Here is a 14,473-nt window from a genome sequence, read left to right as displayed (position 1 = left end):
AGGGGGATATTGTCCATGGAAATTTAATTCATGATTTTTCTAACAGAGACAGGATGTGACAGAGACTTCCTCGTTTTGTTCTGTCTATCTTGGTTTTTATAGCAAAGGGCAGAGCACGCAATGTGTCTTAAGGTAGAAGGTGGGTAGATAATTCTGTCACAGATGAATTGGCCCCCTGAACTCAGCTGCCAGCTCATGTCCAGGGGACCTTAGTATCTGGGACCAAGACATTTTACTACAGTCATGCCTTTTGCAGGGAGTTGAGCTCACCAGGAATCATCTGCCACTTCAGATCCCTTGCTGCTACCTGCCAGGTACGTGGCTCATTCTCAACACTTGTCTAAACCTCCAACTTTCAGAAATGGGAAGCAGAAAATGATGGCTTTGGAGAGAGGACAAGATGGGTTGGCATCACCTTATAGGCCGAACCTGGCTGCAGAATGGGTTGTTTCAAGTATGGCTAAGGGGAGATATTCATTCAGGTAGTTTCATCTGAGGAGGTAGGATTCTGACCTACCCCATTCCCTCTCCAACCTCCCTGAGGTCTCTTCTTGGGGCGGTTCATCCACCTTGGAGACTGGGGTGGAAATCATCTTGTGGGCCAATTGAAATCAAACCAGAGTAAACCAGTGAGCATTACTTGATAGCTTGTGGAGGGCAAAACACTGCAGCAGATACTGGAGGGGGGAGAGGGTAGGAGAGTGCTCTACCTCTCAAGGTGTACAGCTTAGGATGCAGGAATGGGAAAAGGACAACACACTGCTATTACACAGCCCAAGCTCACAGAAGTGGCAAAAGCAAAAAATAATCTTTATAGAGACACTCAAGAGCTGAGGGGCTGCAAATTAAGAGAACATCAGCTGTTGTTCAGGAATTGGAGATGCAGAAAGAGAAGATTGGGATGGGGTTGGAGTGAGGCCAGGGAGAGAATGCAAAGAAACAGGCTTGCCCTGGGTGGAGGGTGGAGGCTTTTCTTCATCATCCGTGTGTGTGACCCTTACTCTTCTGTGTGTCTTCAGGGGACATCCCAGAGGCTCCCAGGAGAGTATAGGGAATGTGCCCCACCTGCAAAGACTAGCTCCAGCCTGAAACCCTCTTTCTGGCTGTCCTTCTCCTCCCTGGGTCCTCCACCTTCTCCCAGTCTCCAGTGTGTCCAGACCCTGTTCCCAGTAAAACCTCCTCACGAGAAATAGTCTGCAATCCATTTACGCTGTGGTGTGAATAGCTGAGATCTGAAAATGTTTCCCCTCACAGGTACTTGCACTCCAGTGAGGATCGGAGCCTTTAAGCTGGAGAGTGAGGTCAGAAAGGGCGGACTTCAGGCAGTAGATGGGCAGGAGGGGGGCCTTTTAGGGCATAAAGGGGCGTTCAGCCCCTCTGAAGTCCCTTCAGGAAATCGTCAGTCTCCCTCCAAGTTAAAGGCTTTTCAATGCCTGTGCATTGGGAGCAAAGGGACCACAGGGCATGTACCTCCGGTCCAAGAAGATGCTGTTGGTAAGGTCTGAGGAAGACTCCAGTTTTGAGTTGTTTTATCAGCACCTGGAGTTTGGGATTTTTATTCATTTGTGGGTTGGTTGCTCGTGCTTGCTTGCTTGGTCTTGTGGCTGAGACCTGGGGACTCAGTCTGCTTCTTCAGAGCATGGGAGATGCTGTCAGGGTGAGTGCTGTGGTCTGGGGTCGGGTGGTCCCTAACTGGAGTCACGCTCTGGGAGATAGGAAAACAGAGGGTGCTCCAGCCCTGACACAGGACAAAGCTGGTGAGGAATCTCTATCCACACTGGTGCAGAGCTTAGGAGAGACCCCACTCCACCACCTCCTAACTGTTCGTGCGGGCAAGTTGCCTAGCCTCCCTGTGCCTCAGTTTCCTGTGGTCTGTGATTCAGACCTATCAGTGATAATAATAATAATAAATACTTCTGGTATATGTAAGTGCTTGGTAGATAGTAAGTGCTCAAGTCGTATCAGTTTTTATTACTGTGAGCATAAGCACATGCATGCCTGTGTGTGTTTGGATGTTTACGACCTCCTTCCCCTGCAGCCTCAGTGACAGGATTCACATGGGTGTTTCGCACTACAAAACTGCGGTCCCACTAGTAATTCCAGGGTCTGGAACACTCGGACTACCCTCCAGGAGGTGGCAGCCTCCCAGCTCAGGGAAAGTGGGGCCCCCAGCTGTGAGCCCGTCTAATGCTCTGTCACTGTGCGGTAGGAGAACCCGAGCCGCCACCCACACAGGTCTTGACTAATTCCTCAAAATCTGACTGATCTAAATGGACCCAGAAGTACCCCCCGAGCCCCTCTGGTTTTGGAAGGTACCAGCTGGTGCTGATACACAGTCATGGCTTTTGCCTTCATGGGGCTCTATCCTCAGAGTCCAGAAGAAAATACTGAGACACAAAAGAGAAGAGAAGGAAACAGGGAGAGGGAGAGAAAAAGCAAAAGCAAACAGGGAGAGGGAGTCCAGGGTGGACTCCCTGCTCTGGAGCTCCTTTGCTGCCAGTTTCCCGTCATCAGCCAATAGGGCAAGAGGCTGGACTGTCTGGCCAGAGCCTCGACCTTGGCCCAGAGCCTGTGTTTAAGCTGACTATTGTGTGACTAGTAATTCCAATAGCTTTGGCCATGAAAGTGGCCGAGCCCCCTCCAGGGGGTCCTCTGACCTTCTCCTGCTGAGGGGTCCCTTTTGAAGCATTAATGGAGCTATTCCAACTTGCTCCTCTGCCTGTCTACCTGCATGTGAGCTCCAGGAGGGGAGGGCCCCAGCCCTGGCCCACTGGCTTCACCGGCCATTGCCCACTCCTTCCCACTGGCCGGGTCCTTCTATTCCCACTGGCCGGGTTCTTCTAGCTCAGGGATTTCCCCCCACACACACTGTTAACTCACCTGCATACCTCCTCTGGCCATTCCTCTGCTACATGGCCCAGCAACTTCTAAAGTCTTTCGTCTACACCCTCATGATGCGTTTGGTGTGTGGGTAGAGCTTGGCAGCCACAGGACACCAAGAACATGTTTTCAGGAGAAGGAGCATGAAGCAAAGGGGTGGGGTGGCAGAAGAGGGGAGAAGGGGAGACTGGGGGCTGAAGAAATCTGCCTTCCTATGATGGGGTGAAAGGAGAGCGTGCAGGCTCTAAAAGATGGAGAGCAAGATGTTTGGCAGGTGGAGGCAGGGGCAGGTGGTTCGGGCTTTTATATACTAAAGAGCACTTAGCCCTCCCATGGAAGACTTAATGATCCCCCGAGTTGGCACTGGTTTCTTCCATCGTTCAGGCAAAGAAATCGAGGGTCAGTCAGTTATAGAATCTGCCTAAAGTCCCACCACTAAACAGAGGAGAAATGTGGAGAGGCTTGAATGTACCCCAAGATGTATGGGTTGCCCATGTTCACTTGCTATCAGACTGTGAGATGTCACCACAGGTCCCAAGGGGGTCTCAGGACTGAAAGGGGATAGCCCTTGCCTGGGCCAGGGCTGGGTAGAGTGGACCACTAATGGGGGATGTGGCTAGGTGGGACAACTCTGTTAATGTGGCCTGGAAGACACAATCTTGCAGCGATAGGGACAGTCACCAGTTGACCTCTTGAAGCCTCCGCCTGAGGTTTCAGGCCTGGAACAACGTGTCTCAGCTGCGGTGGGAGCTGGCTGGCTGCTGCCAGTCATGCATCCCACTTCTGAAAGATCAGAACTCTGTGTTTGTTCCTGTTTGTGGACCTCATGTTCCAGGCCAAAGGGAAGTGGGGCAGGGAGAACGACAATATCTCCGAGTCCTTATAGATTTCCCTTTGTTCGGGGAAAGTCATTTAATCCTAGCTGAATCCCCACACAATGGGTGGCTCTATTCCTGGCTCTAAACAATGCAAAGCCAAGAAGCTGCTTCCTCTGGGACTCTTTGGCCTTGTCCCCTTGCAGCTCCATGAGTCTGAGCAAGGTCAGCGGTGACACCTGGTAAAATCAGAAGCAGCACTCACATCCAGCTATGGTTTAAAAGAAGCCAGGCACTGGGAGTGGTAAGAACTATTATAAAAAAAAAAAAAAATTGAAGCAGCAAGAGACATCAGGCCTGCTGGGCTGCGTTCTAGCTCTCCTGCATCCGTTCCAGCATCTCTTTGTTCCTCTCCAGGTGGCCCCCACAGCTGAGAAGAAATGGTGGATTTCCCAGTCTTCCCGGACTTCTCCCAGCGAGTTCCTCTGCCCAGCAGTGTCTTCTTCCTCACCCATCTCCTTCTTCTCCTCCAGCCCGGAGAGCTGAACTCAGGTAGTTGTCAAACCTGCAGCCCAGCCAGCCAGGCCATGAGCACCTCAGCTTCTGCCCACCCTCCTACCTGGTGCTCCCAGGCCTGAGATCTACAGCCTGCCAGGCCATGTCAGGTGCTGCCCTCCCAAATAGAAGCTGTAGCTTCTGAAGGGCAGGAAGGACCTCAGGCTCAACATGTCTCATGAAAGAAGCAGCCAAAAGCAAGTATAAACTAATTATGCAAATGCAATTCTCTGATTCCCTGAGCTGGAAACCAGGGATACCAAAATGACCAGGCTCATCCCAGGTCCTCAAGAAGGCCAAGGGAGGGGGACAGACGTGACATAAAAGCTGTTCAGCTGTATGGCTGCAAGAGAAATATATCCAAAGATCTGTGAGCACAGCTAAGAGAGAAATTTGTCTTCCAGAAAGCCAAGAAGAACCCTAGAGAGGAGGTACTGTTTGAGTAGACCCCTGAAGGAGACATAATTTCCAGGAAGATGACAGGTGGAGGGTAAACTGAGGCAGGCCATGCTCCCAGGAAGAGGGCCAGGCATGAAGTGTGGGGGAAGAGACAACTTGAGATATCCTGGAAAGGGAAGCTGGAAGGGAGGGTGTTGGGGTTATACCCAGTGGGCAACAAGATGTCTCAAATAGAGTGAACAAAAAAAACCACTGCCATGTTCTATGAGCTAAGTGAAGGATGGGAGGGATCCATGAAGGGGGAGCTTTGGGAATGGGTTTTAGCTGAGCTTGAAAGGAAGAAAAGGAGGTACAAGAAAAGGCAAAGCCAGGGGGCACCTGGTGGCTCAGTTGGTTGAACGTCTGCCTTCGGCTCGGGTGGTGATCCCAGAGTCCTGGGATCGAGTCCCATGTTGGGCTCTCTGCTCAGCAGGGGTGTGGCGGGGTGGGGGGTCTGCTTCTCCCTCTCCCTCTGCCCCTCCCAGCTGCTGCTCTTACGCGCGGGCTCTCTCTCTCAAATAAATAAAAAAAATTTAAAGAAAGAAAGAAAGAAAGAAAGAAAAGGTGAAGTCAGAAGAGTGAGGGCAACAACCTGAGTGGCAGGAAGCAGCACATGCAAAGGGACTGCAACAGGAATAGCAACTCCCACGGGACTTGCAGAAAACAGGGAGTAGAGGAGCCACGTGGAGGCACCATTTAAGAGGATGGTCAAATAAAAAAAAATTCTAATAAAAATCTTGAAGACAAGATTTGGCCTTTAGATAGAAAAACCCATGAAGCAAGGAGACCCATAGATTACGTTAATACCCTTTGTTATTAGCATAAACTGTACATGTGCATTATAAAAAATTAGAAAATCAGGCAAGGAAGAAACAAGAATATATCTATTCCCATCATGCAGAAATTACCACCATCAACCATTTGGTATATCTCATTTTGGACCTTTCTTTTCTGCACATGTTTTTATGCAAACATGTCACTTTGTAATCAAATAAGAGAATAGTGTACGTGTTGTTTTGAAACTTGCTTTTTTTTTGGTCAAGGATTCCTTTTCATTTAATGTCTTGGCCATATTTACGTAACTGTCCCCAAAACAACATTTGCAGCTGGTTGGTTCAAACCAATTCCTAGTCCAGCACCACACACTGTAGCTGGTTGTAATATCCTCTGTGTATGTTTTAACCTGGCGTCTTCATGACAATGACTTGTTCAAGAAGCCAAGCCAACTGTCTTGCCAAGTGTCTTTTTGTCATTTGAATGGTTTACTGTATGTAGATTCCTGAGCTGCAAAGGAATGGGATAAAAGCTCACCCTGGATGAGAGCTGATTTCGGCTGTCATTCTGGCTTCTCGTCCTAGAGGAGGTCAGGGTGGTGGGCCCTGGGGAGCCCATCCTGGCACTCGTGGGAGAAGAGGTGGAGTTCTCGTGCCACCTGTTGCCGTACCTGGATGCCGAGGACATGGAGATCCGCTGGTTCCGGAGTCAGACCTCCGATGTGGTGCACCTGTATGAGGGGGGGCGAGAGCTCCAGAGCCGGCAAATGGCGCAGTTCCGGAACAGGACCAAACTCATCAAGGATTATATCGTGGATGGCAGCGTGAACTTGCAGCTCCGCGGCGTCATTCCTGCCGACGAGGGCCTATATGGGTGCCGTTTCCTCTCCAGCAACTTCTCCAGGGAAGCGGTCTGGGAGCTGGAGGTAGCAGGTACGTGGCCGGCCCAAGAGACAGAGTGAGGGGTCCGTCTGGACAGAGCCGCTTTGCTCAAGAGCAGACAGGGAAATGCAGAAAGGGGGAAACATACCTAATTTTAAAAAACCATCAGAAAGGAAGATTCGTTACAAAATGAACAAAATAAAAGTTCACAAAAGAGATATACAAATGGCCCTTAAACATACAAAAAGATGATCACCCTGGGTGCCTGGGTGGCTCAGTTGGTTAAGCGACTGCCTTCAGCTCAGGTCATGATCCTGGAGTCCCGGGATCGAGTCCCACATCAGGCTCCCTGCTCGGCGGGGGGTCTGCTTCTCCCTCTGATCCTCTTCCCTCTCGTGCTTTCTGTCTCTCATTCTCTCTCTCTCAAATAAATAAATAAAATCTTTAAAAAAAAAAAAAGAAAAAAGATGATCACCCTTACCCATCACGAAAGAAAGGCAAATTAAAGTTACACTGAGATGCAACTTTTTTTACCTCTGAGTTTGGCAAAAACTCAGCAGTTTGATCATACACCCATGGTGGAGCTGTGGGGAAGCAGGCCTTCTGCTTTGTACCCTGGTGATGGAAAGCAAAGCAAAGCTCCAGTGCATGGGAATTTGGCAATAGCTAACAGGACTGCCTATACGTCTACCTTTTGAACTGCAACTCCACCTCTAGTTTACCCTGAATATAAGCCTCCCACAGCTCCAATATGAAAAGGGCATCCATATAAGTTTAATCTTTGTAGCATCATTTGTAACTGTACAACAGTGGAATACCTAAATATCTAAGCAAAGGTGTTGAGTATGGTCCATCACACAAAGGAGTGATCCACACTATGCACCTGAAAAAATGCGGAGGTGCTCTAGGAACTGATGTGGAGTGATTTCTAGGATGTTGGTAAGAGAAAAAACAAGGTGCAAAGAGGTTCTACAGTATGTAAACTTTGGTGTAAGAAAAAAGAAACGTTGCATGAAAGAAACATAGGAAGGATGCACTAGGAACTAATGAGCTAATGAAATTGGTTACCTAAGGGAGAGGAGGGAGCAGTGGATGGAAAGGATGGAGAAAGGTCTGGGACTTTCCTGATGTACATTTTTTACAGTATTGCTCTTTAAACATATCAGTGTTTTGCATATTCAAAATATGACGTTAGCTCCACAGGATGGAGACATGAAGGAGTGCGTGTGACACACTCTGACCTCTGGTGGGATTCAAGAGAGACAGAGGACAATCTACGGAAATGTGGGGTGGGGTTTTTCTTTACTTCAGGGGACTGTCTCTTGCATAATATGACTAAATGCCAGTAGCCCTTCTGGCCAAATGGCCCCCCACAATATTTCCAAATGTCCCTCATGGGTTCTACTGTCCCCATGTCCCACCTGCCACCACCAATTTAGACTGTCATTTATAGCCCACAGTTGGGGGTTGTGAGCCCACATGTGGGTTAAGAGCAGTCACAGTTTGTGATACCTTATAATGACTGCAGACATTGCATGCTGGCATGAACTTCATGTACAACTTCTGCGAGGGAGCCTGATCTTTCCCACTCTTCCTGCGTCTCCCAGGGCTGGGCTCAGACCCTCACATCTCCCTTGAGGGCTTCAAGAAGGGAGGCGTTCAGCTGAGGTGCATCTCCAGTGGCTGGTACCCCAAACCCCAGGCTCAGTGGAAAGATCATAAAGGACAGTGCCTGCCTCCAGAGATGGAAGCCATTGTCCAGGATGCCCGGGGCCTGTTCAATCTGGAAACATCCGTGGTTGTCCAAGGGGGTTCCCACAGCAATGTGTCTTGCTCCATCCAGAACTCCCTCCTCCTCCAGAAGAAAGAGTTCACCATCCAGATAGCAGGTTAGTAGATGCTGACTAACCCTCATCTTCTTACCCACCATGTCCTTCATGTGCATTGTTCCAAAGACCATCTAAAAGGGCATAGTGGTACTGGGGCCTGGTTGTCTCTGGGGCGGACTGACCTAGACACCTGAAAAGTCAGCACCTTGGATATCAGGAACCTACTGAGAGTACAACAGCTTACCACTCACCCAAACAGTATGCTGGGGAGGCCCCAGGGAATCAATATTATACACCAAAGGCTCTGCCCTAAAACCCAGAAACTACTCATTAGAGGTCATCATGAGAGCCCATGTGTTCCTAGTTTCATCCCTCAAACGATATTTATAAGTAATGTGCCCCAAACCCTTGCCCTCGGGTTGACATTCCTGTGCGGGAAACACAAACAAAAGAGTGAATTATATTGTAAGATTAGAAGATGTAAGGTGCTGTACAGAAAAACAAAGCAGGGAAGGGTGCTAACGTGTGGTGGGGGGTGCATGTGGATTTAAAAGTGGTAGGTTAGGAAGGAAGATAGTTAGGCAATGAGTTGAAGGATGAGGCCATCATCTAGGACCAAAGTCTTATCATGAGGCACAAACTGAAGGATCTGATGTTCGTGACTATTTTAAGTCTTGAGGATAAACCTAACCTATGGGTCATTCTTCACATTGGTACAAATCAATAGTTATATTACAGTTGGCCCTTGAACAATTCAGGGGGTTAAGTGTGCTGACCCCCCTCTGCCCTGAGCATTTGAAAATCCACGTATAACTTTTGACTCCCAAAAACTTAACTACTAATAATATACTGTTGACTGCTAACAGAAATAGAAGCTTAACACAGATTTTATGTATGTATTATATGCTGTATTCCTACAGTCAGGTAAACTAGAGAAAAGAAAATGTTATTTTTTAAAAAAAAAACCATAAGGAGGAGAGGATCTTGGGAAAATGGTAGAGTAGGAGGACCCTGAGCTCATCCTGTCTCACATTCACAACTAGATATCATCCACATCCAAGTCAATAAACCAGAGAGCAATCCGAAGATTGGCAGAACAAACTCTACAACTCAATATAGAGAAGAAGCTGCAGCTGAAAGGTTAGGAAGGTCAAAAAGGCAGAGGGAGGCTGTGTGCACAGAGAAGGCAGAAAAATGGGCCCTCACACCAGGGAGTTCACCCAGGGAAGACTATTTCCCATAACGTTTGTCATTGAAAACTACACAGGGTGCATTCTGTGAGTTTGTAAAAAAAAGTGGGATTTGGAGCCTGGAGCTTTAAAAGTCAGCTGAGTCAGCACTGGGTGAGCTGGGAGGGTGAGTGACCGCTGGGTCGCTGCCTTTAGAGAGATAGCAGCCTGCACAGAGAGGCAATATAAAAAAGGCAATTTATACAGAGCGGGGGTAAACGGGAGTCAGATCTGTGCATCCTGATTTCAGAGAGTGTTGGGGGACTTCTCTAAAAATAAGGGAGCGGGCAGCTGCCGTTTTCCTCCCCCGACCCCAGCATAAACATGGAGCCACCTCCGGGAGGTGGGGCTGCAGACACTCAGAGTCTCGACCCAGAGTTCAGGGCAAATTTTGTTGAAGCTGCACATGCACGCTGCCCAGACAACAGGTGCGAGGCTGCACCAGCACACCCCGCCCAGCCGCAGTGCGATGCCCAGCCACGCACCACCAGCCACCCTCACATGCCCGGCCCGGCCGCATGTCAGCATCGAGCACTGAGATCAGCCTTGTACCCCCACCGGCCTGGCAAGAGCCCCCGGCCACCACAGAGCTTTAGGAGATCTGGCATGGGACTAGTGGCCCAATCAAATATTGCTAATCCCACCCCCACACTCCCAAGTTCCCCAGTGGGCACAGCCCCTCAGAGCGAGCAGGCCTGTGTCCCACTAACATCCCAGAGAGCGAATACAGCCACCACAGGAAGAGAGTGAGTGAGGGTAGACAACTGCACTGAAAAGAAAAGTGACTCAGACACAACAGCAAAACGTAAGTAAAAAACATAGGATGATTTGCTGAAGTGCCTGTTCCTGGTAAACAGGCACTCCAGGACCTACTCTTCGTAAAGTCACTACTTTCAAAAGCAGAAAATGTTCTTAACACACAGAAATAGACACAGAGAGGCAGATAAAATGAGGAGACAGAGAAATTGATCACAAATGAGAGAATGAGATAAGGCCAGGGTAGAGATCTAAGTGAAACAGATATAAGTATCGTGTATGTTAGAGAATTTAAAGCAATGACCATAAGGATACTAACTGGACTTGAGAAAAGACTGGAGGACATGACTGAGACACTTAACACAGAGATAAGGAAAAACATAGCAGAGGGCACAAAAAATGAAATGAAAACATTACTTTGAATGTAAATGGACCAAACGTTCCAATCAAAAGACACAGGATGACAGAATGGATAAAAAACAAGACCCATCTCTATGCTGCCTACAAGAGATCCGTTTTAGACCTAAAGACACCTGCACATTGAAAGTGAGGGGATGGAGAAACATCTATCATGCAAATGGATGTCAAAAGAAAATTGGAGCAATGATATTTACACTGGAAAAAGTAGGCCTTAAAACAAAGACCATAAAAAGAGACAAAGGACACTATTTAATAATAAAGGGGTCTATCCAACAAGAAGATATAACCATCGTACGTATTTATGTACCCAACATAGGAGCACACAAATAGATGAATGGTTAGTAATAAACATAAAATAACTCATTTGATACAATAATAGTAGGGGACATTAACACCCCACTTATATCAATGGACAGATCACCTAAACAGAAAATCAACCGAAAATCAAACAGAAAATAAGGGTTTTGAATGACACACTGGACCAGATGGACTTAACAGATGTATTCAGAACATTCCATCCTAAAAGAGAAGAATACATATTCTTTTTAAGTACACACAACATTCTCCAGAATAGATCACATATTAGCACACAAAAAACCTCAACAAATTCAAGAAGATTGAAATCGCACCACGTATCTTTTCTGACCACAATGCCGTGAAACTTGACGTCAACAAGACAAAATCTGGAAAGAACACAAACACATGGAGATCAAATAACATGCTACTAGACAATGAATAGGTCAACCAGGAAATCAAAGAAGAACTTAAAAAGTACATGGAAACAGATGAAAATGAAAACACAACAGTCTAAAACCCCTGGGATGCAGCGAAAGTGGATCTAAGAGGGAAGTACATAGCAAGACAGGCCTACTCCAAGAAGAAAGAGAAAACTCAAAGGTAAAGATTTCACCTTGCACCTAAAGGAGCTAAAGAAAGAACAAACAAAGCCGAAACCCAGCGGAAGGAAGGAAATACTAAAGGCTAGAGCAAAAATAAATGATATGGAAACTACAAACAAAATAGAAAAGATACGCAACATCACTCGTCATCAGAGAAACGCAAATCAAAACTACAATGAGATACCACCTCCCACCTGTCAGAATGGCTAAAATTAACAAGTCAGGAAACGACAGATGTTGGCAGGGATGCGGAGAAAGGGGAACCCTCTTGCACTGTTGGTGGGAATGCAAACTGATGCAGCCACTCTGGAAAACAGTAGGGAGGTTCCTGAAAAAGTTAAAAATAGAAATACCTTATTATCTATAAGTGTTCTACTAGGTATTCACCCAAAGAATATAAGAACACTAATCTGAAGGGGTACCAGCACCCTGATGTTTATAGCAGCGTTATTTGCAATAGCCAGAGTATGGAAGCAGCCCAAATATCCATTGACTGATGAGTGGATAAAGAAGTGGTATATACATACACACACACACACACAATGGAATATTATCAGCCATAAAAAAATGAAATCTTGCCATTTACAACACCATGGGTGGAGCTAGAGATATTATGCTAGGCAAATGTAAGCAAAAGCATTATGCTAAGTCCGAGAAAGACAAATACCATATGATTTCACTCATATGTGGAATTTAAGAAACAACACAAACGAGCAAAGGGAAAAAATAAGAGAGAGGGAGAGAGAGAAACCAAGAAACAATCTCTTTAACTACAGAGAACAAACTGATGGTTACCAGAGGGGAGGTCGATCCGGGAGATGGGTTAAAGAGGTGATGGGGATTGAGGAGCATCTGGGTGATGCATGGAAGAATTGAATCACTATATTGTACACCTGAGACTGATATTACACTATATGTTAACTAACTGGAATTATATAAAAAAAAATACATCTTTATGGACCCACACAGTTTAAATCTGTGTTGTTCAAGGGTCAACTGTATAATAACAGAAAGAAATCTGACCCTTCTAAATGATAACGTGTCATTGGGTAAGAGGACTCAACAACACCACGCGCCACACATACTTCACTGAAAATTTACTGTGTCATTGGGGTGGTCATTTGGGTTAGCTAATTGTGTTATCCAAGGAAAAATAAAACGTCTTAAATCTCTATGACAAGCACATAGTCACAACTTGGAGCCAGGCACCTGAAACCCCCATGAGATAGGACATAGGGACACTCTCTCCTTGATGTTTACATTTCAAAGAAATGTCTCTGAACTCCTTAAGAAAAACATTCCTGGGTTGTAAAGCTAGCAAGAGCTTATTTAGCTTTCGAAAACATTTACATATATCTCAAAGGGATAGAGAAAGGATTTTTTTTTTTTTTAGTTTTATGAAGGAAATGTTCTAAGAAAAGGGAAAAAGAGGGAGTCTCTTTCCAAATCCAATTATTTCTTTTTTGATTTGCATTTATCCTTTTCAAAGGATGTGGTTCACGTGGATATCTGTGAGGAGCACATTCAGGTAGAGGGGACAGCAAGTGCAAAGTTCGTGCACTGGGAATGGGGCTGCATATGACCACTAGGGGAGTAGGAAGGAGGCAGGAGAAGCTTGAACAAAGGGACAAGGTCGAGGGTAGCATGTCAGGGAGGCACTGAACCCGGAGCTCTTGCTCTTAACCTGTAGGTCAGAGCTTGGCAAACCATCTGTAGTGAAGGACCGATCCTTTGTGGCCCAATATTTTGGTACAAGACAATAAAAATGCACTACTAGAAAAATTAAACTGAAAAAGGGAAAATGAACCACATAATGCTAAGTGAAATTAGCCAGACACCAAAAGACAAATATTGTTTGAAATTCACTTATAGGGAGGTACCTAGAGTAGTCAAATTCATAAAGGTGCAAAGTGGAATAGAAGTTTCCAGTTGCTGGAGGCTGAGGTGGGTGGGGAGCAGGAAATGGGGAGTTAGTGTTCAATGGGTAGAATTTCAGTCTGGGAAGACCAAAAGAGTTCTGGATATGGATGGTGATGATGATCCACAACAATGTGAAAGTAACTTAATGCCACTGAATTGTACCTTTAAAAATGGTTAAGATGGTAAATTTTAGGTTATATATTTTACTACAATAAAAAAGAGAAAAATATATTTTTAAAAAGACCACTGAGATAAAACCACCACTTTTAAAACATAATAATCTTCAGCAGACACCAAATTATTACGTCAGATTGCCACAGGAGTTTCTAAAGAGTTACTTTCCGTCCTGCGCGTATCTCTTTGCCGACTGGCCCCTGTCGGAGGGCGCCTGGGCCACACGCTGCCCTCGGGCAAAGCCTCCCCAGGGAGCCAATTCTTCCAAAGGTGTGATGAGAAGTAAACGGAAGTGTTTGCAAGAAGCGGAAAATGACTTGTGGGTTTGAGCGTGGGGGAAGAGAGCAAAAATTCACTGGTTTTCGGATACCAATGCCTTCGATTTTTGTGTTCTTCAGAAACAGGACAATTGTGGGGAAAAGTTTAGGGCGGGGTGGGGCGGGCAGGGCCATGGGCACGTAAGGTCAAAAGCTGGGGGTGTGGGTGGGGTCCATCAGCCCCTCCCTTCCAGATCCTTCAGTTTGCATTCCCCGGGTGCTGCTAGGCAAGTTCGGAGCCCCTACTCCCTACTCCCCAGGGTCCTCCCTGCGGAGGGCGCGCGCGCGGCCGCTCTCGTGCCCATTTTACAGATTGCTCTGGTGCTGCCCGCGAGGTTTAACGCCTGCCAACCTGGAAGGATTTCCGGCACGCTGGGTCCGGGATAGGCTTGTCCCTTAGGTGTTTAGTGGCGCCTAAAGCGAGACAACAACTCCCTGTGAGGTGTTTTCCAGACGCCTTTTTACCCGGAAGCTCCCCTTGGAAGAGGGCTTTCCTCGGGACTCTGGTGGGACTGCCTCTGCTCCTGGCAGTCCTCGTGACGCTGGCGCTGTACTTCCTGCAGAAGCAACGGAGGTGCCAAGGTAC

At 46.9% G+C, this 14,473-nt stretch overlaps 1 protein-coding gene across 1 annotated transcript in view; it reads left to right on the top strand.

Annotated features, from left to right (window-relative positions):
* Positions 1-126: 126 nt before the first annotated feature.
* LOC145715821 (butyrophilin-like protein 9) overlaps positions 127-14,473 on the top strand; it is a 17,381-nt gene continuing 3,034 nt past the window's right edge. The window contains exons 1-5 of the mRNA XM_081825629.1: positions 127-314; positions 4,113-4,247; positions 6,047-6,394; positions 7,951-8,232; positions 14,341-14,469. Of these exons, the coding sequence (XP_081681755.1) occupies positions 4,136-4,247; positions 6,047-6,394; positions 7,951-8,232; positions 14,341-14,469 (871 nt within the window). The 5' untranslated portion in view covers positions 127-314; positions 4,113-4,135. The remainder of the gene's footprint in view (positions 315-4,112; positions 4,248-6,046; positions 6,395-7,950; positions 8,233-14,340; positions 14,470-14,473) is intronic.

The sequence above is a fragment of the Leptonychotes weddellii genome, chromosome 7 (genome assembly GCF_054177405.1).
Source record: "Leptonychotes weddellii isolate Sample4059 chromosome 7, ASM5417740v2, whole genome shotgun sequence".
NCBI classification, from domain to species: Eukaryota; Metazoa; Chordata; class Mammalia; order Carnivora; family Phocidae; genus Leptonychotes; species Leptonychotes weddellii.
Note: the sequence above shows the minus strand (reverse complement) of the source record. Positions and strands in the feature narration are given on the sequence as shown.